Consider the following 21,232-nt stretch of genomic DNA (forward strand, 5'->3'; position numbering starts at 1 on the left):
CCATCTCCTGGGCCCAGCCCCCTGCTCTGAACACTGCTCTCTGCCAGGCCACCCTGAGGCCTTGTGAACACACCCTTTTACCCATATCATGGGATCTTGCCCACAGGCCACAGAGAAGGCCAGGGTGCAGCCCAGATCCTTCTTGGCCTGGCGCTGGGCTTCTCAGGGAGCCAACACTGTGGCCACAGCTACCCTTCCCTGGGTGGACACTAGGCTTTCCCTGTACCCCTACTGCAGTGTCCTCAGATGAAGGTGGCCTGGTCCCCTGCAGAGGCACAGCCACCAATCGCATGCACAGATGGGCCCATACAGGGACAAACACAGGACAGGAGACTGCAACAGGATCCGGTTTATTCTGCCTTGGCAGGGTGGTCCTGAGAGTGGTGGGTGCCACCCTGTCCCGGGCGGAGGGAGGGCCCGAGGGCCAGTTAAGGCCAATGGCGGGAGAAGCGAGGGGCTGCAGCCCCTGGAATGCGGTGAAGCCAGGCCGAGGCCCGGAGGCAGCTGTGGTAGGCCGGGGCAGGGTGGAAGGCACCGGACTGGGACCGGGCCAGGGCTACAGGGCCGAGGACCCAGGCCACACGGGCACCCCGGGAGGCGGGGCACAGGTCACATGACACAGAACATGAAACACAGGCACAGGGCTCACAGTAAGCACATGGACAAGTGGGCACGGGGTCACAGGCCAGATGCACACCCAGCCATGGCTGGGCCAGACACCAGGACACAGTGGTGGTGTCACACAGACCACAGGGGGGACACATGGACTTGACAGCCACAATGCACAGACCAGGCTACAGAGCTCGAGGGACGTGGGAAGGGCCTTTTGGCACTACTGCACTGGAATCATGTGAGACAAAGGTGGTGGGGCACTCTGGAGGTGCCTGGGGCGGTCCCCTTGCAGCCTCTCTAGGCTTAGTCTGTCTTCCACACTTTGTTGAGCAGCTTCACCACTTCATCATAGATGATAAACACTATGGCCACATCCAGGCAGACCCGGCCCAGGCGCGGGACAGTGCCCTTGTAGAATCTGGGTGGGAGGAGGGGTGGAGAGAGGAAGGCAGGTCAGTGCAGTGTCCCTGCACAGGGCAATCCCCAGATGCTGAAGGGGGAGGCACAGAGGCCTGAAGGGGACGGCATAGGGCATGGGAAGGCCAGGTAGGCCCGGAAAGGTCTGAGGTGGGGACAATAGCCCTGCCCCTCCCCTACTCACGCCTTGAGCCCCTCCTTCCTCAGGATCTGCAAGCCGCAGTCCCACGTGTTCCGGTATTTGTGTGCCTCCAGGCCCTGCGGGACATCAGCAGGCAGGGGCTCAGCAGCTAGCTCTGGCCCGGTGCCCCCTTCCCATCGCATTCCCAGTCCCCGCACCTGCATCCGGGTCTTAATCACATCCAGAGGAGTGTTTCCAAAGACACTGGCTGCGCCTGCAATAGCTCCGAAGACCCCAGTGATCAGAGGGTTCATGGGCTTGTTGGGGTTGTCCCCTGGATATGAGGAGTAAGGTGTGGTCAGAGGGTGCCGGGAGGAGCCTGGATCAGCACCTCAAAAGGTGGGTGCCCGCCACCCAGGGGTGGTCTCAAGGAGAGGAGAGCAGTTGGCCCTGTGCAGAGACAGGGCCCTGTGGTGCAGACACACCTCGGTACCAGTTGCGCAGGGAGGTCATGACGAAGAAGCGGATGGCCTGGTTCGAGCCCTGCTTCAGGACGGTGGCTGTGAGGCCCTGGTACGTCCCCTTCAGCCCTGGGGGAAGGCAGGCACGGGTTTGCCCTGCAGCCTCTCAGGCCCTGGCTGGGAATTGGTGTGTGTGGAGGGTGGGTGCTGCACAGAGCCCAAGGCAGGATGGGAGGTGCAGGCCCTTCCCACCCTGGCCCAGGTCCCTGAGCCCTAGCAGGAAGGTCCAGTGGCGCACCTTGTTCCCGCACAATCTCCCTAACCCCGTGGAAGAATCCTCTATACTTGGGGTTTGGAGAAGTCTGGTCGTGGATGAACTTCACCTGAGAGAGAGAAGCAAGAGCGCAGGTTCTCGGCAGCCACCTGAGTGGGTCCTGGTTAGCAGGCAGGCCCAGGGCCCATCCAGGGTGGAGGAAACTGGGGCTGCAGCTCTTCCCCCAGAAGCAGTGTAGCCAAGGCCGCCCTGGGCCGCCCACACGGACCATGCCCCAGGACACAGGGCAGCCCGCACAGACCATGCCCCGGGACACAGGGCAGCCCACACGGACCATGCTCCGGGACACAGGGCAGCCCTGGTGAGCCGCCTCTACCTTTACGTTTGCCGCTCTTTTCCAGTTTTCGCAGTGAACGCGTCATTTTGTTTTCTGCTTTATAAAAGCATTTTGTAAATAAGGCTGCCTTTAGCATAGATTCAGCCTCCACGGATGGCCCTTCGTGGCAGGTGTCCTGCTCCAAGGCCCCGCGGTCACCCCGCGTCCAGGAGACCCTCCCCAGCTTGCCGGTTGCCCCTGGAGCACCGGGCCAGTGCGGCCGCTAGTCTCCGTACTCCCTGCGTGTCCGGGGTCCTCGCCAGGACCTTCCCCACCTTGATGGTCTCCATGGGGCACACGACCACCACGGCCTCGGCCACGCCGGCGCCTAGGCCACACAGCAGCCCGCGCGTGCTGTCCAGCCGTCCCTGGGCATCCCGCATGTGGTTGCTGAGGAACTCGAACATTCCGAACCTGGAGGCGGGAGGCGAGTGAGAGGGGCTGCCGCGGCCGAGACCCTCCTCCCGCAGCAGCCCCGGGCCGGGCCTCACCTGACGGCTGCCTTGGGGATGGAGCCGTAGAGCAGGGAGCTGAGGCCGCGGTACAGACCCAGGACGCCATGGCTGCGGACCGTCTGCCGCACGCAGTCCCCTGCGGGAGGGGGCCGTCAGGACCCCACTGCCCTCGGTGCCGCGGCCCTGGGTACCCGCCCCCCGTGGCGCCGCGGCCTCCCCCTCCTCACCGATGCCCCGGTACCGCGGCGGGTGCGAGCGCTCGTCCAGCTGCAGCTGCGTCTTCACGTACTCAGTGGGGAAGGTGATGCAGATCTCGATGCCACCCGCCAGGCCGCCTGCAGGGACCGGGCACCGGCTCCTCAGACCCCCGCCCGGCCGCTGGCGCTCGGGCCCCTCCCCCGTCCCGGACTTTGCCCGGCGCGGCCGCCGCGCCAATGTCGCGGGAACCTGGGCTGGGGCCCCACGACTCCATGCCCCTACCCCGTTGTCCCGGCGAGGCGCGGGGGTGACAGGCGGCAGGCGGGCGAGCCCCAGCGCGCGGGGTGGGGACCAGGACCGCGCCCCCACGACTCCCAACCCAGGGCCCAACCCGGAAGTGGGGCGGGGCCTCAGTGTCCCGGGCCCACCCGGAAGCGTGGTGGGAGTGGGGTCCGCGTCCCGGAGGGGCCCACCTGCCAGGATCGCCTTCCCCGGGTGCGTCAGCTTGGCCTTCCCGGACGCAGGCGCGGCGGCCGCCAGAGCGCGCGGGGCGCGGGGCGCGGCCATGGCGGGCGGGAGGCCGGGCGCCCAGTGGCGGCTTCGGGTCCGAGCCTCCTGAACTCCGCGCTCGGTCCGCGGTGGCGGCAGCGGCCGGTTATGGTCCCGGGGGCGGGGCGGCCGCGTCAGCTCCAGGTCCCGCCCCGCGTGGTCCGAGTCGGGCCCCGCCCCCAGCCCGCCCCAAGCGGGCCGGGAAACTGAGGCCGGGGCGGGGCGCGCCGAGGCAGGCGTAGGGGCGGGGCCAAAGCGCAGCCAATGGCCGAGTCTCTGGGCGACCGCGAGCGGCGGGGCGGGGGCGGGGCTGCGGGAGGCGGGGCTGCGAGAAGCGGAGCCGTGGCCCATCCCCGAGCTATGGGTCAAGGTGCACAGTATGCCGCTCCGCAGGGAAGCGGGCCTCGGGTCTGCGCGACTGGCGAAAGCAGCGGGATCCCCGGGGATCCCGGAGGCCAGGGGCATACCCTCCCCGAAAACACGTGGGGCTAGCCCAGTCCCTGAGGAACTCTAACGTTTCGAAGCTGGAGGAGGAAGGCGGGTGGCCGGTGAGAAGGGGCTACGCCGCCGGGTCCCCCTCCCGCAGCGGCCACGGGCTGGGACTCACCTGCCGGTTTCCACCCACACCTTTCCCGGATTTAGAGTTCCTGCGTTCAGCGAACAAGGTCCGGAAAGACCCCAAATGCAAGCGGCTGTATTCTCCTAGGCAGCTTCTCTGGGCGCAGGTCCCACACCCCCAGAGGGCCCAGCAAATCTTTAATGGACTGCGGGGCCTAGGAAACTGGCCCCTGTCCCTCCCACCCACACCAGCACCAAGCAGAGCACCTTTGCCTGGATAAACCGACTTTAATATTTAAGATTGCCAGGAGGCTCAGAGTCCTGTTATGAGGTCCGGTACCTCCAAACAAGACGTGTTTGAAGACATGTTCACGTAGTCTTCAAACTGGCCTGGAGGGGGCAGCTCCAGCCAGTCGGGGGCGCCCAGGAGGAATCCCTGGCTCCAGCAGGAGGGCCCAGAGTCCAGACCCTGCTGGCGGCTGAAGATGGTCTTGCGCTGTCAGCCTCTACCCTGGCCTCCCCAGGCTCTAGGATGGCTCAGAGGTTGCCATCATTGGGTTTCACCAAAAATAAATATTGTCCAGGTGTCCCTGCCTCCCACTGGGGTCCCCTGTGCTGCTGGAGTGACACACTCCTTGGAGAAGTTAGTAACTCTGCAGGTAGAGTGGGTGGAGACAGCGCCCACTACACGCAGAAGTTGTACATTGGAGGCTGGTGAAGTTGGGAGCAGAGGCATATCCATAGGGGAAGCTGGCAGGGCCTGCTATCAACCTCAGCTGCTGGCCTGCAGAGGGGGAAAGCCCACAATGAGCAGAGCTCTTCCTGCCCATGGGGGTCCTCTCCTGGCTACCCTGAGTAGCTGGGGCCCAGGAAGCAGGGTCTATAGGACCAGCCCTTACCACCCAGAAGCTGAGGCACCGAGAGAGTAGGCACCCAGAGGCAAGGAGTGTGTGGTCAGCCAGAGAAGCTGGCCTGGCTAGAGGATAAGCTAGTCCCCAAATGGGACACTTACTTAGTGCAATCAGCTGGGTCTCATTCATGCCCATCAAAATCTAAAAAAACCAGAATGGCATTAATGGTGGAGGGACACACTCAGCAGGAGGCTCGAGATCCACCAGCATGCTACACACTCACACCACACCCTCAGGCCTGTGTTGGCCCAGCGGTATCCCAGCACCCCACAGTCTCTCCAGTCTGCTCGACAGCCAGGCTGCCCTGGCAGGTTCTCAGGTGCAAAGTTCCTCCCAGCACACACCAGCAACAGCCTTGCTGCCCAGGGGCCAGGACCAGCAGGACACAGCAGCAGTTCACAGCTAGGCAGGCAGCCCCATCAGAAGGCAGGCACCCTTACAGCAGGGGGGACAGTGGCCATGCCAACATTCCTGGACATACACATCTCCACACCCAGCAGCCAGTGGGATCCTTCCAGCCCCCACCCATCTATTCCCATCCCCATTCAAAGCCCAGCCAGGAAAGGGCAGTGGGACTTTGACTCCCTCCCTGCTCCCTCCCCAGGGGGTTGGGGGCTACAGGTGCCACCTACCAAACATGAGAGGGGCCGGCTCCATCACATGCTCCTCTTGCTTGTGCAGACTCTCCAAGGCATCCAGTCTGTCCACCTGCAAGGAGGCGAGAGCATGTGAGCACCTGCTTGACAGAGTGCAGTCCCGGCCTCTAGGTGAAAGTAGAGTGGAAGGTCAGGACACAGGGCCTCCAGGAGAATGACAGTGGAGGAGGTGCACATGGGCAGAGGTGGAGTGGCTCAGTCCTCACCCCTTGCACTTTTATAATGCAGCAAGGCATGGAGAGGTGAAGCCTCAGTAGCTGGGCTGAGACGGAGCAAAAGGTGGGGCCCCCAGAGCTTCCCAGTGGGGACTGGGGCAGTCAGTTGTTACAGGCTGTGAGTGTGGCCTGCTCATGGGGGGCCAAGTCCTCCTCTGGATACAGGGACACTGCCATTTACTGACTTGCAGGGCTCGGGCCATGTGCAGGGAACACTGCCTGCTGCTGAATCCAGTCAGTCTAGTTTGCCCGCCCCTCCAAACCAGCAGAGAGATCATGTGGCTCTCAGAGACAAGTCACCTGGCACCTAGACACTTCACCTGAGAAGTACTGAGGACAAACTGCCTCCTCACTCTTCCCTGAGGCTTCACCAGACACTGACCCCACCCATGGCCAGAGAGTGAGGTGGCAGCACTGCACTGGAGGGGCGGCAGCAACTGTGCAGCTAAGATCCCCTCACAAACGCACTGAGTAAGAAAGAGAAACAAGAATGTGCCCCCATGAGCTGGGGTCTGGGGGGCTGAGAAGTGAGGAGGGAGCAGGGGGCACACTCGCTGACACCTAGGGTGAGGGGTGAGCTAGGCCTGTGTACCCTCCCTAAACTGGGAGAGTGCCGGGGGCATCTCAGAGGAATGGCCCTTGAGCTTCCCAGATGAGCCACGAGGCCCTGGGCCCAGCTGTCCACCAGGAAGGGACTGTGCTTCTTGTCTGTGCCCTCATTCTCCCAGCACTGCTGTGTGGAGTCAGCTGGGCCCCAGCTCAAGCTGACAATCAGCTCACAGCCCCACGCCACTGACTGGGAAACCCCTTGCCAGCCCCCTCCTCTCCTTGAACTCTCCCCATAACAGGCGTCTCATCTGCCCCGGCAGAAATAGGTGGGCAGCAGCAGGGCAGGTGCTGCAGCAGCCACCACTTCCCAGGGCCAGTGGAGTCTGGGAACCCTGGGCCAAGGCTGGGCAGCCACAGTGCAGACCAAGGTGATAGTGGCTGCTAACTCCATCATCCACAACAGAAAGGGAATGTGCTCCTCAAAGTCCTGGGGGATCCCCACAACAGTACTTTGACCCCCACAGCGATGACATCCCTGAGGCCTGGTGAGCCTGAGTTCCTCTGACACTAACCCATGGACCTCTACCGCCAGGAAGAGATTCAAGCACATTCTTCTTTCCTTGTGCTGGTTCTCAGAACACAGACTACTTTCAGGAAAGACACCTGAGGGATGGGAAAACCCGCTCATCATGGTGAAAGCAGCTTCCACAGGCACACACCAGACACTGCACAACGCACACCATACACTGCATACCACAAACCACACACCACACATGCTGCCTGCAGGGAGCTGCTATCCACTGTGGTGGGGGAACCAGGGCCCTTGTCAATCCAACCAGTCCATGTCCCCTGGCAGCCCATGCATCTCAGGCCATGTGGCCAGGGCTGTCCCTTCCTCCCCACCCCTTGACAGTCATCAGGGAGTTTCTCACTCAGGCGTGCTATGCAGATGGGATGGGGTCACACTGTCCTACAGAAGGGCGATGGCCTCGAATGGCCTCTGGGATGGCCTTCACTAGGGGTTGGGCAGCCGCCTACAGGCTCTGCAGGCGGCAGGCAGCCCTCCAGGCACTTCCAGGCTAAAGCTGGCAGCATGAGCTCGCCTTCCTGTTTCCCTCCTACCTCCCACTCACCTGGGAGGCCCCTCCCTTCCCTTGCTCCACTGAGTGATGCTTCAGCATGAGTGCCTTCCAAGGGTCTCCATCTGGCTTGAAGGAGGTTAGATGGGCAAGTAGATGCTACTGGAGGTGACTTTTCCAGTGTTAGAAACAACAAACTGTACCAGATGACACTGCTGACACAGGTCTCTGGACAGTGGCTAAAGCTAGGTCCCAGCAGGGACTCCTAGGACTTCAACACCAAGGGAGAGTTTTACAATCAGGTACTGTCACTCCAGTGAGGCAGAGAGTCATCCTCCCTATGGCCGTTAGAAAGATTCAGTGCATCTGTGAATACTACTATGTGTTCAGCAAAACGCAGCTACCACCAACAGGTATGCTAACAGCTGCACCCCCAGATGCCACTGGCAGCTCCACGGGGAGCTGGGATTGCCAGCCACCTCACTGTCACCCTGATGAAGTCCAGGGCTGGGGACGAGCATGCCTGCTGTGCTCCCAGCAGTGTGCACACTGCGACAGCTGCACAACTGGAGTCTGCAGGAAGGCTGCTGCCAGTGGGCACTCCCCATGATGATTTTCTGGAGGGGCTTAATGTTGGGCAGAAAACCACTTGAGCATCAAGGAAAGCAGCCACTCCTGAAGGCGGGCCAGGGCTACCTGGGGAATCTGGGTTGGCCTCAAAGGGGCCCACCCTTAAGACCTGCGGCCAGAGTCACTGCTAGGGGTGGGCTGTGCCACACAGGGGCCAGGGAGCTGCAGCCGGCCCGGCACCTACCTTGCTCAGGTACTCCCTCATCACCTGGATGAAGTAGGGCATGGCCAAGTCCACGAGATTGTGCCTCCAAGCCAGCTCGAGCACCATGTCTGGGTGAAGCAGGTCATAGCAGGTGAAGAGAGAGGCTGCAAAGCACTCCCTCTTGCCTTCCTCCAGGAACCACTGCAGCAACTTCTGGGCTAACTCAGCATCTCGCGACTCTGCAGCATGCTGCATGGCATCCTGCAGCCAAGGCAAATGGTTGCTTGGGCGTCCTGCAGGCACAGGCCTTGTGCCTGTAGCAGGTGGGCCGGAGGGCAGGGAGTGGCACCAGGCTCCACGAAGGCCTTCCTGCGCTGTGAGCAAGTCTGGACCCGTGGCTGAGCCATTCCCTGCACCCTGCTGCCCACTGGTGAAATGGAGGTATCACCTCCAGGGGCTGTGGAGGGGACAGGTGGCTCACGGAGGTGCAGGTGCCCTAGGAGACAGGAACTCTGGCCCCAAAGGCAGAGGGCGTGCACTGGCTGCTCTGAGGAAGGCACTGATGGGGGTTTAGGGGTTGCAGGTGTGCTGCACTCAGGCCCATGGAGCGTGTGATACCAGGGGAGCAGTTAGGAGGGGTAAAGCTACTGCTCTAGAAACAGCAATGTGCTTTTCTTTCAAGTGGCTCAAAAACCCCTAACTGCTATTTTCATCCTTGCAAATGTATTTGTCTAAGACAATATCATTCATAGAATAACACCTGCACCTGACCAGTCCTGAGGAAGCCTGCACTTCCTGTGGCCATTCTCTTATTTTCTAGCCCCACAGCAAGTGCTGGATCACCTGACTCCCTCTATGGCCCTCTATGGCAGGGGCTATTAGTACCCCTTTCAGAGACCAGGAACCTGAGACCAACATGTAGTCACTTGCCCAGGGCCACTCCACCTGGAGTTGGCCATGACCCACTGACTGTGACCTGTGCTCTCCAGGATACCCTGTGGCGGTCTCAGCTCCGCATCCCGCCATCGCCTGCAGCACACACCTCTGAGTTCCATTTGGGAGGTCCCTGAGGACGCCCAGTGCCCACATCTGCATGGCCCCGATGTGCTGAGCCGGCTCCGTAGAGAAGTCTCTCCTGCCGGCACGCTGCTCACAGAGCGCTGCCTCCTGCCCCACACTGTTCCCACAAAGGCACCAGGATTCGGACCCGCAGGTGAGAGCTCCAGGTGCCTTTGGGTCGCCGCTTTGAGGACCTGTGATGCCCGCTCATCTGTCTCCCTGCCGTGCCCTCCAGTGGCCCAGCCTACCCTTGCTGACTTGTCTTCCACATGTGCCTGAAGTAGGCACTGCTGTTCCTCTTCTGTGGGCCTTGGGACTGTCTCACTGGCTTCCCAGAGGACTTCCAGTAGCAGCAGCCCCCAGGAAGCTCCCAGTCAACGCCCTGCTCCTGTGGCCTGGAGCTGGCTCGAGTCAGGCTCTCCCACACCCTCCTCTCTCATCACCACCCTGGCTCATGCCACTCTGGGCAGCCTGATCCTGGTCCCCGTCCCTGCGTCCAGCTCTCCGGTCTACACCTGTACTTCCGCAGGCCCCCGCTCTTCACTGGTGAGTGTGGGAGGGCCCCACTGACCGAGCTTTCATTTAGATTCTACTTCTGTCATCTGGAAATACATTTTTCTGTTGCTGGCTGGCTTGGTCCTGACTGGACACACTGTGACCTGGCCACCCCTCCAGGAAGATTCCAGGAGGCTTCAGCTCTGGCCTCAGGGCAGGCTCCTCCAGCGGCAGGGCTGACCTTGGGAAGTCTGCAGGGCCGCCTGCGCATCGGGGCTTATAGGCCTCATCCCTGCCTCTACCTCCTATACATAGCACCACAACCCAAGCTGTGACAACCAATCATTCCCTGGGGCCACAGGCACTCCTGGCTGACAGCCACTGTTCTGGGGGAAGCGTGCTCTGCCACTTTCTTTTTTTGTTGTTTTTTTTTCTTGAGATGGAGTCTCACTCTGTCGCCCAGGCTGGATTGCAATGGTGGGATCTCGGCTCACCGCAAGCTCCGCCTCCTGGGTTCATGCCATTCTCCTGCCTCAGCCTCCTGAGTAGCTGGGACTACAGGCGCCTGCCACCACGCCTGGCTAATTTTTTGTATTTTTAGTAGAGACGGGGTTTCACCATGTTAGCCAGGATGGTCTCGATTTCCTGACCTCGCGATCCGCCCGCCTCGGCCTCCCAAAGTGCTGGGATTACAGGCGTGAGTCACCATGCCCGGCCGTGTGCTCGGCCACTTTCTGTCTGTGGCTTTGTGTCGTCTAGACTCTCTTCTGGACCCACGTGGCTCGGAGTGGGTGGCTGGCAAGGCCAGTAGGCCTCTGGCAGCACTGACAGTCCTGCTCACTCATCACTGCCTGAGTGTTGAGGAGGCTGTGTGTTTAAGCCCCTGACAGGGACCACATGGGTAGGACAGAGTGGCTGTGATCAGCCAGCCAAAGGCAGCCTTTCCTCAGGTGCGTCTGAACCCAGCTGTCTCCTCCCAGCAGCCAGGTCCAGAGACCTCCAGGTGCTGTCTCAGAGCCTCAGCAGCTTTTCCTCTCCATTCCCTCTGTAGGGGCTCTTTGGGCACCTCAGGAAGGACCACAAGCACTGTCACCAACGGCTAGATGTCACAGAACAGTCCAAAACACTGGAGGTGACAACTTAGGGTGAAACTCAATGCAACACTGATTCCAGGGATCACAGGCCTCCATGGAGTCCCAGCCAACAGGCACAGCCCAGGAGCCATGGGAATGAAGCCCCTGTGCTAGACAAGAGGTGGCAGGTGTCCATGTGTCCTGGGAAGATACTCAGGAATGCCCAAGGCCAACTCCATAAGTAACACCCTCAGGTCAAGTCCAGAGTCTCTGGGCACAAGGGGCCCTTGGGAATTGGCTCAGCTGCGTAACACAGCACAGACAAGGCCCTCTTGTACAACTCCACCTCACCCTCAGGGAGATGTTCAGGCCAAGCAGAGGATGCTAATGCCTTTGGGGTCTTGGTGGTTCTTCCAGGCAGCCCAACCTGTCCAGCAGATGCCCGGATCCTGGTCTGAGAACCAGTCTGAGAATGATACTAAGAAACCTCTCACCAGTAGAAAAACACACTGTTTTTCCTCTCAAGTGGTCCTCCCACCTCAGCCTCTAAAGCAGCTGGGACTACAGGTGCACAGGACTATACCCAGCTTTGAAACAAATGTTTTGAATGTGATTTATTTATTTTTTTCCTTTTTTTTTTTTTTCAGGAACAGTTTCACTCTGTCACCCAGGATGGAGTGGAGTGGCGCAATCTCTGCTCACTGCAACCTCTGCCTCCCGGGTTCAAGCGATTCTCCTGCTTCAGCCTCCCAAGTAGCTGGGATTACAGGAGTACACCACTACACCTGGCTAACTTTTGCATTTTCAGTAGAGATGGGGTTTCACCACATTGGCCAGGCTGGTCTTGAACTCCTGACCTCAAATGATCTGCCCACCTTGGCCTCCCAAAGTGCTGGGATTGCAGGCATGAGCCACCACGCTCGGCCTTTGAATGTGATTTTAATTTAGGCTTTTAAATTCCTCAAATCTTTTTTTTTTGGAGACAGGGTCTCACTCTTGCCTACGGAGCAGTGGTGTGATCATAGCTCACTGCAGCTTCTGACTCCTGAGCTCAAGTGATCCTCCCTTCTCAGCCACCCGAGTGGCTGGTACCACCGATGTCCATCATTACACCTGGCTAATTTTTTGTAAAGATGGGGTCTTGCCATGTCACCCAGGCTGGTCTCAAACTCCTGGGTTCAAGCACTCCGCCCACCCCAACCTCCCAAAGTGCTGAGATTACAGGTAAGTTCCCAAATCTTTATAGGAAGTAAAGTAGGTGTCAAAAAGTGAATCTTGCCACACTGTGTTTTGGTAGAATGAAACTCACACGTACCTGTCGTGAAAAGAATCAACTCCCTAAGACTCTGTAAGTCTTTCAATGCAAACAGTTTTTAAGGGGTTCTAACTCACTCCCAATTCTTACCCTATGTTCTAAATATGGTCTCCCCTTAATGCCAATCCCCCCACCCACCATGAGGATCCCCTGGTGAAGCTCAGAGCCAGGTCTCAGGAACAAGAGGGAAGGGGTGTGACCCCCAAAGCATCAGGAAGTATACCAAGGCAGGAAGGTGGGAGGAAACAGGGGCCCGGGCCACCAACCTTGTAGAGATGATCCTTCTTGCAGAGCTCCACACTCTGGGCCCACCAGTTATTGCGCTTGTACAGATAGGCTGCAATGCGCCTGAACTCCATCAGCTGATGCTTCTCCAGCCGCTGAGCCAGGCTGATGTTGTCAAAGTTGTCATAGGCATCGATAGATGCCCTTAAGCCCTAGGAAGACAGCCTTTCTGTGAGGGATGAGACACTGTGACATGGGCTGCCTACACATGGAGCAGACACCTTGTGTTACTTGATGGCTGCTGCTATCACCACGGCCTTAGAAGGGCCCCTACCCATACATCCACTGGTGTCCTGTGAGACCTGCATACTCTCCTGTGCAAAGGCAGCCTGCTTTGAGAACAGAATGGCAGTTGCAGGGGAGAAGCCCAGCCCACCCAGGACAGGGCTCCCTCCTGCACACCCACCTGATAGTCCTCCTCCTCTGTCAGCAGGTAGTTGAGTGCCTCATTCACACTCTTGTTGTTGTGGCTCTGGACTGACCGCAGGTAAGGCTTCACCAGGGGCAGCTGACCTGCCTAACAAGTTGGGGTAACTGTCAAGGCACTTGGCCAAGCTTGTTATGGGGACACTAGGCAGGGGTACAGGTGGGCATGTGCGTGCCATCCACTTGAATGGTCCAGCTCTGGACCATTCAAAGGCACCTTCTGGACACCTAGAACCAAAAGACCTATACTCACACAAAGAGGACTGTCTGGGTGATTCAGTGGACACCAATGTCACCAGAGACATTCACACCTCACAGACACTGGGGTTTGGTTCCAGACCACCATAATAAAGTGAATGTCACAATAAACAGAGTCATATTAATGTGTTTTTGTTTTTGTTTTTGTTTTGAGACGGAGTCTCGCTCTGTCGCCCAAGCTGGAATGCAGTGGCGCAATCTCGGCTCCCTGCAAGCTCCGCCTCCTGGGTTCATGCTATTCTCCTGCCTCAGCCTCTTGAGTAGTTGGGACTACAGGCAACCGACACCATGCCCGGCTAATTTCTTTTTGTATTTTTAGTAGAGATGGGGTTTCACCCTGTTAGCCAGGATGCTCTCGATCTCCTGACTTCGTGATCCGCCCACCTTGGCCTCCCAAAGTGCTGGGATTACAGGCGTAAGCCACCGCGCCTGGCCAATTAATGTTTATACTATGTTGTAGCCTATTAAGTGTGTAACAGCATTATGTCTACAGAGTACACACCTTAATTAAAAATATTTTAGCACTAAAGAATGCTAACAATCATCTGAGCCTTCAGTGAGTTGTAATCTTTTTGCCGTGGAGGGTCTTGCCTCAGTGTTGATGGCTGCTGATTCATCCAAGTGGTGGCTGCTGAAGGCTGGAAAGGCTGTAGCAATTTCTCTTTTTTTTTTTGAGATGGAGTCTTGCTCTGTCCTCCAGGCTGGAGTGAAGTGGTCTGATCTCAGCTCACTGCAACCTCCACCCCACCCCAGTTTGAAGTGATTCTCTTGCCTCAGCCTGCTGAGTAGCTGGGATTATAGGTGCCCGCCACCATGCCTGGCTAATTTTTGTATTTTTAGTAGAGACAGGGTTTCACCATATTGGCCAGGCTGGTCTCAAACTCCTGACCTTGTAATCCACCCACCTCAGCCTCCCAAATGTTGGGATCACAGGTGTGAGCCACGGCGCCCGGCCTCTTTTTTTTTGAGACAAGAGTTTTGCTCTTTTGCCCCAGCTGCAGTGAAGTGATCTGATCCCAGCTCACTGCAACCTCCAGCCCCCGGGTTCAAGCGATTCTCCTGCCTCAGCCTCCCGAGTAGCTGGGATTAACAGGCACATGCCACCATACCCGGCTAATTTTTGTATTTTTAGTAGACACAGGGTGTCGCCATGTTGGCCAAGCTGGTCTTGAACTCCTGACCTCAGGTGATCTGCCCGCCTCTGCCTCCCAAATTGCTAGGATTATAGGCATGAGCCACTGTGCCCAGCCAGCAACTTCTTTCTTTCCCTTTTTTTTTTTTTTTTTTTGGGCAAAAGGAGTCTTGCTCTGTCGCCTAGGCTGGAGTGCAGTGGCGTGATCTCAGCTCACTGCAATCTCTGCCTCCTGGGTTCAAGTGATTCTCCTGCCTCAGCCTTCTGAGTATGTGGGATTACAGGTGTGCGCCCACCGTGCCTGGCTAATTTTTGTATTTTTAGTAGAGACAAAGTTTCACCACGTTGGTCAGGCTGGTCTCGAACTCCAGACCTCGTGATCCACCCACCTCGGCCTCCCAAAGTGCTGGGATTACAGGCGTGAGCCACTGCGCTTGGCCAGCGATTTCTTAAAATAAAGACATCAATGAGGTTTGCCTCACTGACTGACTCTTCCCTTTATGTAAGACCACTCTAGACTTGCGTTGCATAAAACAAAACCAACAAAACAGACAAACGGATTGCTGTGCAGCATGCAATGCTCTTTGACAGCACTGCACTCACAGTAGGACATCTTTCAGAATTGATCTCAGTCCTCTCCAAACTTGCTGCTGCTTTATCAACTAGGTTTATGCACTATTCTAAATCCCTTGTAGTCATTTCAATAATGTTCACAGCGTCTGTCCCAGGAGGAGATTCTATCGTAAGAAACCACTTTCTTTGCTCATCCCTAAGAAGCAACTCCTCATCTGTTCAAGTTGGATCCTAAGATTACAGCAATTCAGTCCCTTCTTCAGGCTCCACTTCTAATTCTAGTTCTCCTGCTGTTTCCCCTGAATCTGCAGTGACTTTCTCCACTGAAGTCCTGAACCCCCAAAGTCATCCATGAGGGTTGGAATCCACTTCTTCCAAACTTCTGTTAATATATGAATATTTTCCTTATATACTGGTGTCTTTACTTATTTCCAACTTTTTATTGATACATGATAGTTGTGCATATTTATTGGGCATATGTAATATTTTGATACATATACACATGTGGAATGATCAAATCAGGGCAATTAGGATGTCCATCACCTCAAGCATTTATCATTTCTTTGTGTTGGGAACATTTCAAATCTTCTCCTTTAGCTATTTTGAAATGCACAATAATTTATTATTTTTTTGAGATGGAATCTCTCTCTCTCTGTTGCCCAGGCTGGAGTGCTGTGGTGCAATCTCAGCTCACTGCAACCCCCTGGGTTCAAGCGATTCTCCTGTCTCAGCCTCCCAAGTAGCTGGGACTACAGGTGCCTGTCACCACGCCTGGCTAATTTTTGTATTTTTAGTAGAGACGGGGTTTCACCATGTTGGCCAGGCTACTCTTGAACTCCTGACCTCGGGTGATCCATCCGTTTTGGTCATCCACCCGCCTCAGCCTCCCAAAGTGTTGAGATTACAGGCGTAAGCGACCATGCCCAGCCATTAATTAGCCTAATTTCAATGTTGTTGTGTCTCAAGGAATAGGGAGGTCCAAGGAAAGGAAGAGGGACCAGGGCACGGCCAGTCAGTGGAGCAGTTAGAACACATACAACATTTATCTATTAAGTTCCCCTTCTTATAGGGGCATGGTTTGTGGCATCCCAAAACAATTACGATAGTAACATCAAAGATTGCTGGTTGTGTGCACTGGCTCAAGTCTATAATCCCAGCACTGCAGGAGGCCAAGGTGGGAAGACTGCTTGAGGCCCGGAGTTCAAGGTTGCAGTGAGTTATGATCATGCCACTGCACTCCCATCTGGGCAACGGTGCAATACTGTCTCAAAAAAAAAAAGATCACTGATCACAGATCACCATAACATATATAATGAGAAAATTTGAGGTATTGTGCGAAATCCTAAACCGTGACACAGAGACACGAAGTGAGCACATGCTGTTGGAAGAATGGCTGACAGACTTGATCAATGAGGGTTACAAACCTCCAATCTTTTTTTTTTTTTTTTTTGAGACAGAGTCTTGCTCTGTTGCCCAGGCTGGAGTGCAGTGGTGCGATCTCGGCTCACTGCAAGCTCTGCCTCCTGGGTTCACACTATTCTCCTGCCTCGGCCTCCCGAGTAGCTGGGACTACGGGCGCCTGCCACCACACCCGGCTAATTTTTTTTTTTTTTTTTGAGACGGAGTCTCGCGCTGTGTCACCCAGGCTGGAGTGCGGTGGCGCGATCTCGGCTCACTGCAAGCTCCGCCTCCCAGGTTCAGGCCATTCTCCTGCCTCAGCCTCCGAGTAGCTGGGACTACAGGCGCCCGCCACCGCGCCCGGCTAGTTTTTTGTATTTTTAGTAGAGACGGGGTTTCACCATGTTAGCCAGGATGGTCTCGATCTCCTGACCTCGTGATCCGCCCGCCTCGGCCTCCCAAAGTGCTGGGATTACAGGCTTGAGCCACCGCGCCCGGCCTGACACCCGGCTAATTTTTTTAGTTTTAGTAGAGACGGGGTTTCACCGTGTTAGCCAGGATGGTCTCGATCTCCTGACCTCATGATCTGCCCACCTCGGCCTCCCAAAGTGCTGGGATTACAGGTGTGAGCCACCACACTCGGCCACAAACCTCTAATCTTTTAAAAAACACAGAATTTGAGAAGCACAATAAAGTGAAGCATGATACGGGAGGTATTCCTGTGTCTGAAATCTAAAACAGTTTGATACACTGGTGAATCTTCAAGTTAGCTGTGGGTCATTTCAAAAGCTCTTTATCAAGGTGCTATCATTCAGATGACTTTGTTAGAGCTAGCCCAGTACACTCTTCTACCCGGGGTTTTCGCTGACTCACCTTTGAAAAGAAACTGACTGTCCGGGTGTGGTCCAGCCGGGGTGACAGCACCAGCACCAAGTCATTGATGAGCAGTGGTTTGTAATCCAAATAGAACTGCAGGGCTCTGTAACAGAGCTCAACGTTGGCAACCTGCGGGGAGCAAACCTGAGGGTCAGTTCCTGTCCCTGTCTCCAGATACCCCAGGGCTCCTTCCAGTTTTTGCTCAAATGGCACTTTACTACTGAAGCCTGCCACAACTACCCTCTATAAGACTCAATGGCCTGTGAAGGTGCCTCCTCCCATCCCTGAGGTATTTTGTCTCCCAGCACTGACACACCGACCATTTTTCTTAAGAGGCTAGTCTCAGGGTTTCCTGCCTCAACCCAGCAACCACACCAGTATCTGATGCAGGGTCCACACTCAACCAGTATCTGCTGAATGAATGAATGAAGTGTAATCAGCCAGAATGAAGCCCAACAGCAAAACTGAACAACACAGTATGCTTCCACCCAAGCAAGATTACCCCAGCCTTCCTTTGAAGCCTCAGCCTGAGCCATAACCAACTGGACAGCACATCCTGTGACATCCCCAAAGCTTCTGAGCTGAAACACTGTGGTGCTCAGACCCTGGGTGAGACCTGAAGGTCAGCCCATGCAGAGAGTGGACCACTCTGGGTGGACCCTGTGCCTGTGCTCCTGGGTCTCGAGATCTAGCCAGGCTGCTGTGTCTCTCAGCACTTTCCCCACTGGTTTGCCACCATTCCCTTGCTGGGCGATGTCATTGTTTTTTTTTTTTTTTTTTTTTTTGAGACAGAGTCTCGCTCTGTCACCCAGGCTGGAGTGCAGTGGCACGATCTTGGCTCACTGCAAGCTCCGCCTCCTGGGTTCACACCATTCTCCTGCCTCAGTCTCCCGAGTAGCTGGGACTACAGGCACCCGCCACCACGCCCGGCTAATTTTTGTATTTTTAGTAGAGACGGGGTTTCACCATATTAGCCAGGATGGTCTCGATCTCCTGACCTCATGATCCGCCCGCCTCGGCCTCCCAAAGTGCTGAGATTATAGGCATGAGCCACCACGCCCGGCCCCAGTGATGTCATTTGGTGGCCTGATGACTGTGGCATTGATGTCCAGGGCCTGGACACAGCTCTGTTCAGGGAGCATGTAAGCCAGATGGGCATGAACTAAACCAGTGGTGATGAATGTGTCCGCATGAGTGTGGGGGGGTCCTGGGGTGTGCACAGGGCACAGCTGGAGCTAAAGCCATGCTGGGAGCCCAGGGTGGTCACCATTGGAGCCTCCAGCACTGCTGGGTTTGGGTGACCTGGCAAAAATGTGGGGCCCGATGGGGTCTACTGACTAAAAAGGTTCTAATGACCCCTCTATGGCTTATCACTTCAGAGTATCTTCTTTCTCCTTCTCTTTCCCTTTTGTGCTACAGCACTCACTGTCACCAAAGATTCTGACCCAGACAGGAAGCAAGGTCCCCAGTACCTGCCACCATGGATGCAGAGCAGAATGGTGACCTGGCCCCATCACAAATCTCCACCTACAGCACTGGTGGGCCCCCAGACTCCGCCACAGGCCATTGTGGGTCCACTCGTATTGGAGCTGTAGGACCTGGCAGCCTTCCAGCTTGGCCCTTTACTCAGCAGCAGCAGGGCTAGGTCAGGGGGGATCTCAACTAGACACTGAAAAAGCAGAGGGCGGTCAGGATGTGATGTGGGGCTGAGGTGGAGGGTAGGGGCTCAAGTCCATCTTCTGTGGCAAATCACCTCCTCAAAGCCCCACCTGGTTCCCCGCCAACCACAAGGCTCCTCGGGCTTCCCATGAAGGAGATGAACCATCCAAGGACAAGCCTATTTCACTGAGGCTCTTGCAGGGCACCATGTGAGTGGGCAGACTTGAAGTGGGGCACCAGCAGTCCTAGCTTCCCTTGCAGGACACCTGGTATCATGTGCTCTCTTGGCCCTTTCTGGCAGGCCTGTGCCCACTAGCACGGTCAGCAAGGACAGCCAGCGCCCCAGAAGACATGGTAGTATCCCTGTTTCATAGAAGAGAAAACGGAAGGCTGGGCGTGGTGGCTCATGCCTGTAATCCCAGCACTTTGGGAGGCTGAGGCGGGCAGATTGTGTCCAGAATTTATTCCTTCTGGTGGGTTCTTGGTCTCACTGACTTCAAGAATAACGGTGAGTGTTACAGGTCTTAAAGATGGTGTGTCTGGAGTTTGTTCCTTCAGATGCTCAGATGTGTCCAGAGTTTCTCCCTTCCAGTGGGTTTGTGGTCTCGCTGACTTCAGAAGTGAAGCCCCAGACCTTCGCAGTGAGTGTTACAGCTCTTAAAGGTAGTGTAGACCAAAAGAGCAGCAGCAAGATTTATTATGAAGAGCAAAAGAACAAAGCTTCGCCGGGCGCGGTGGCTCACGCCTGTAATCCCAGCACTTTGGGAGGCCGAGGCGGGTGGATCACAAGGTCAGGAGATCCAGACCATGGTGAAACCCCGTCTCTACTAAAAATAGAAAAAATTAGCCGGGCGCAGCGGCGGGCGCCTGTAGTCCCAGCTACTCGGGAGGCTGAGGCAGGAGAATGGCGTGAACCCGGGAGGCGGAGCTTGCAGTGAGCCGAGATTGCGCCACTGCACTCCAGCCTGGGCAACAGAGCAAGACTCCGTCTCAAAAAAAAAAAAAAAAAAAAAGAACAAAGCTTCCACACACCGCAAAGGCACTCGAGCTCAGTTGCCTGTGGCCTCCGGAGGCCAGGTTTATTCTCTTATTTGGCCCTGCCCACATCCTGCTGATTGTTCCACTTTACAGAGTGCTGATTGGTCCATTTTACAGAGCGCTGATTGGTGCGTTTTTACAGAGTGCTGATTGGTGTGTTTACAATCCTTTAGCTAGACACAGAGTGCTGATTGGTGTACTTACAGTCATTTAGCTAGGCACAAAAAGTCTCCAAGTCCCCACTCAACCCAGGAAGTCCAGCTGGCTTCACCTCTCAGGATCATCTGAGGTCAAGAGTTTGAGACCAGCCTGGCCAACATGGCAAAACCCTGTCTCTGTTAAAAATACAAAAATTAGCCGGGAGTGGTGGCGAGCACCTGTAATCCCAGCTACTTGGGAGGCTGAGGCAGAAGAATCACTTGAATCTGGGAGGTGGAGGTTGCAGTGAGCAGAGATGGTGCCACTGCACTCCAGCCTGAGTGACACAGCAAGACTCTGTTTCAAAAAATAATAATAATAAAACAAAAGAAGAGAAAACTGAAGCTCAGATTCCATCACAAGCTCCAGGGTAGCTGGCTGGCGTGCTGTGCTGTACGACCTGAAAGAAGTGCCCACTGGATGCCACGCACCTGCCATGGACCACTTGGTCAGGGGGAAACATGATGCCCATTGTATCAATGGGATAACGAGGTTCACAGCGGTGACACCCCTAACCCACATGGACAGAGACAGCAAACGGCTGAGCTGGGGTACCCCCCTGTCTGAGTTAGCAAGCACCCCTGCTCAGGCTGCTGCTGGCCCAGCCCTATGGCTAAGTGGATTCCTGCTATCGTATGCCCCCAAATATAGATTGGATGTCATCCATCTGATTGGGCCCCTGCACTGGCGAGTATCCTCCTGCCCCCTTCACACCTGAGCTGACAGTGTCTGTCTCCTACACAGCAGGTTGTAGTAGAAGCATCATGAGTCACACAAGGAACTGGACTCTGCCATCAGCCCTGCAGGCACAGATGAGAGATGCTGCTCTCCCACACAGCGAGTCTCAGCTGTCCTGCTATTATTTTATATGCCACTAAGAAACAAAAGCATGGCCACTTCCACCACGGCTCAACAATTTTTAAAAACACCCTTATATCAGAGGAGTTAAAATGTGAATAAAGTACACACAGGAATGATCAAGTATGGATTTTCCAGCACACAGACAAATCTACAAGGCACCAGCCATGTGTGCCAGGCCACAGTAAGGTATGGCCTGGCCGCACTCCCTCCAGCAACCTGCAGACTCTGCTCAGGGTGGGACGCCCCATCAAAGGCCTCCACCTTCATGTACCACCATGCCCAGTAACATGGATGTCCTCCAACAAGAAGTTCAGGTATGTGGCCTGGTGTTCAACACTGAGGTCCTTCAAATAGTTCCCAGGAAAGGCAGAGGCTGAAGG

General features: G+C 56.2%; 2 protein-coding genes across 4 annotated transcripts in view; both read right to left on the reverse strand.

Moving 5' to 3' along the window:
* Positions 1 to 334: 334 nt before the first annotated feature.
* Positions 335 to 4,177, reverse strand: SLC25A1 (solute carrier family 25 member 1). Of its 3 annotated transcripts, none has more exons than XM_025400340.1 (9): positions 3,388 to 4,177; positions 2,944 to 3,051; positions 2,753 to 2,852; positions 2,537 to 2,675; positions 1,910 to 1,994; positions 1,636 to 1,740; positions 1,369 to 1,484; positions 1,214 to 1,287; positions 335 to 1,030 (listed from the first exon to the last, which is right to left on the reverse strand). In XM_025400340.1, exons 1-9 carry the CDS (start codon positions 3,926 to 3,928, stop codon positions 916 to 918), a joined length of 1,383 nt encoding a protein of 460 aa, XP_025256125.1. In that variant the 5' UTR covers positions 3,929 to 4,177; the 3' UTR covers positions 335 to 915. The 3 variants fall into 3 exon arrangements, with proteins under 3 accessions (XP_025256125.1, XP_025256126.1, XP_025256124.1); XM_025400341.1 differs by lacking the exon at positions 3,388 to 4,177 and adding an exon at positions 3,197 to 3,305; XM_025400339.1 differs by having other exon boundaries at positions 1,214 to 1,484.
* Positions 4,178 to 5,033: 856 nt separating this feature from the next.
* Positions 5,034 to 21,232, reverse strand: part of CLTCL1 (clathrin heavy chain like 1) — a 112,869-nt gene continuing 96,670 nt past the window's right edge. Inside the window, exons 27-32 of the mRNA XM_025399141.1 lie at positions 17,094 to 17,225; positions 12,840 to 12,950; positions 12,415 to 12,585; positions 8,246 to 8,467; positions 5,565 to 5,640; positions 5,034 to 5,073 (exon numbers count right to left, since the gene is read on the reverse strand). Of these exons, the coding sequence (XP_025254926.1) occupies positions 5,054 to 5,073; positions 5,565 to 5,640; positions 8,246 to 8,467; positions 12,415 to 12,585; positions 12,840 to 12,950; positions 17,094 to 17,225 (732 nt within the window). The 3' untranslated portion in view covers positions 5,034 to 5,053. The remainder of the gene's footprint in view (positions 5,074 to 5,564; positions 5,641 to 8,245; positions 8,468 to 12,414; positions 12,586 to 12,839; positions 12,951 to 17,093; positions 17,226 to 21,232) is intronic.

Source organism: Theropithecus gelada, chromosome 10 (assembly GCF_003255815.1).
Source record: "Theropithecus gelada isolate Dixy chromosome 10, Tgel_1.0, whole genome shotgun sequence".
In the NCBI taxonomy this organism is placed as follows: Eukaryota; Metazoa; Chordata; class Mammalia; order Primates; family Cercopithecidae; genus Theropithecus; species Theropithecus gelada.

What these genes read in the sequence shown, in the direction of transcription:
- SLC25A1 (XM_025400339.1), bottom strand. Translation starts at nt 3,928, where the DNA reads ATGCCCCTGGCCTCCGGGATCCCCGGGGATCCCGCTGCTTTCGCCAGT. An exon ending in ATCCCCAAGGCAGCCGTCAG is followed by an intron (nt 2,676 to 2,752) that starts GTGAGGCCCGGC and finishes TCCCGCCTCCAG; the next exon opens with GTTCGGAATGTTCGAGTTCC. An exon ending in GGAGATTGTGCGGGAACAAG is followed by an intron (nt 1,741 to 1,909) that starts GTGCGCCACTGG and finishes GCCTTCCCCCAG; the next exon opens with GGCTGAAGGGGACGTACCAG.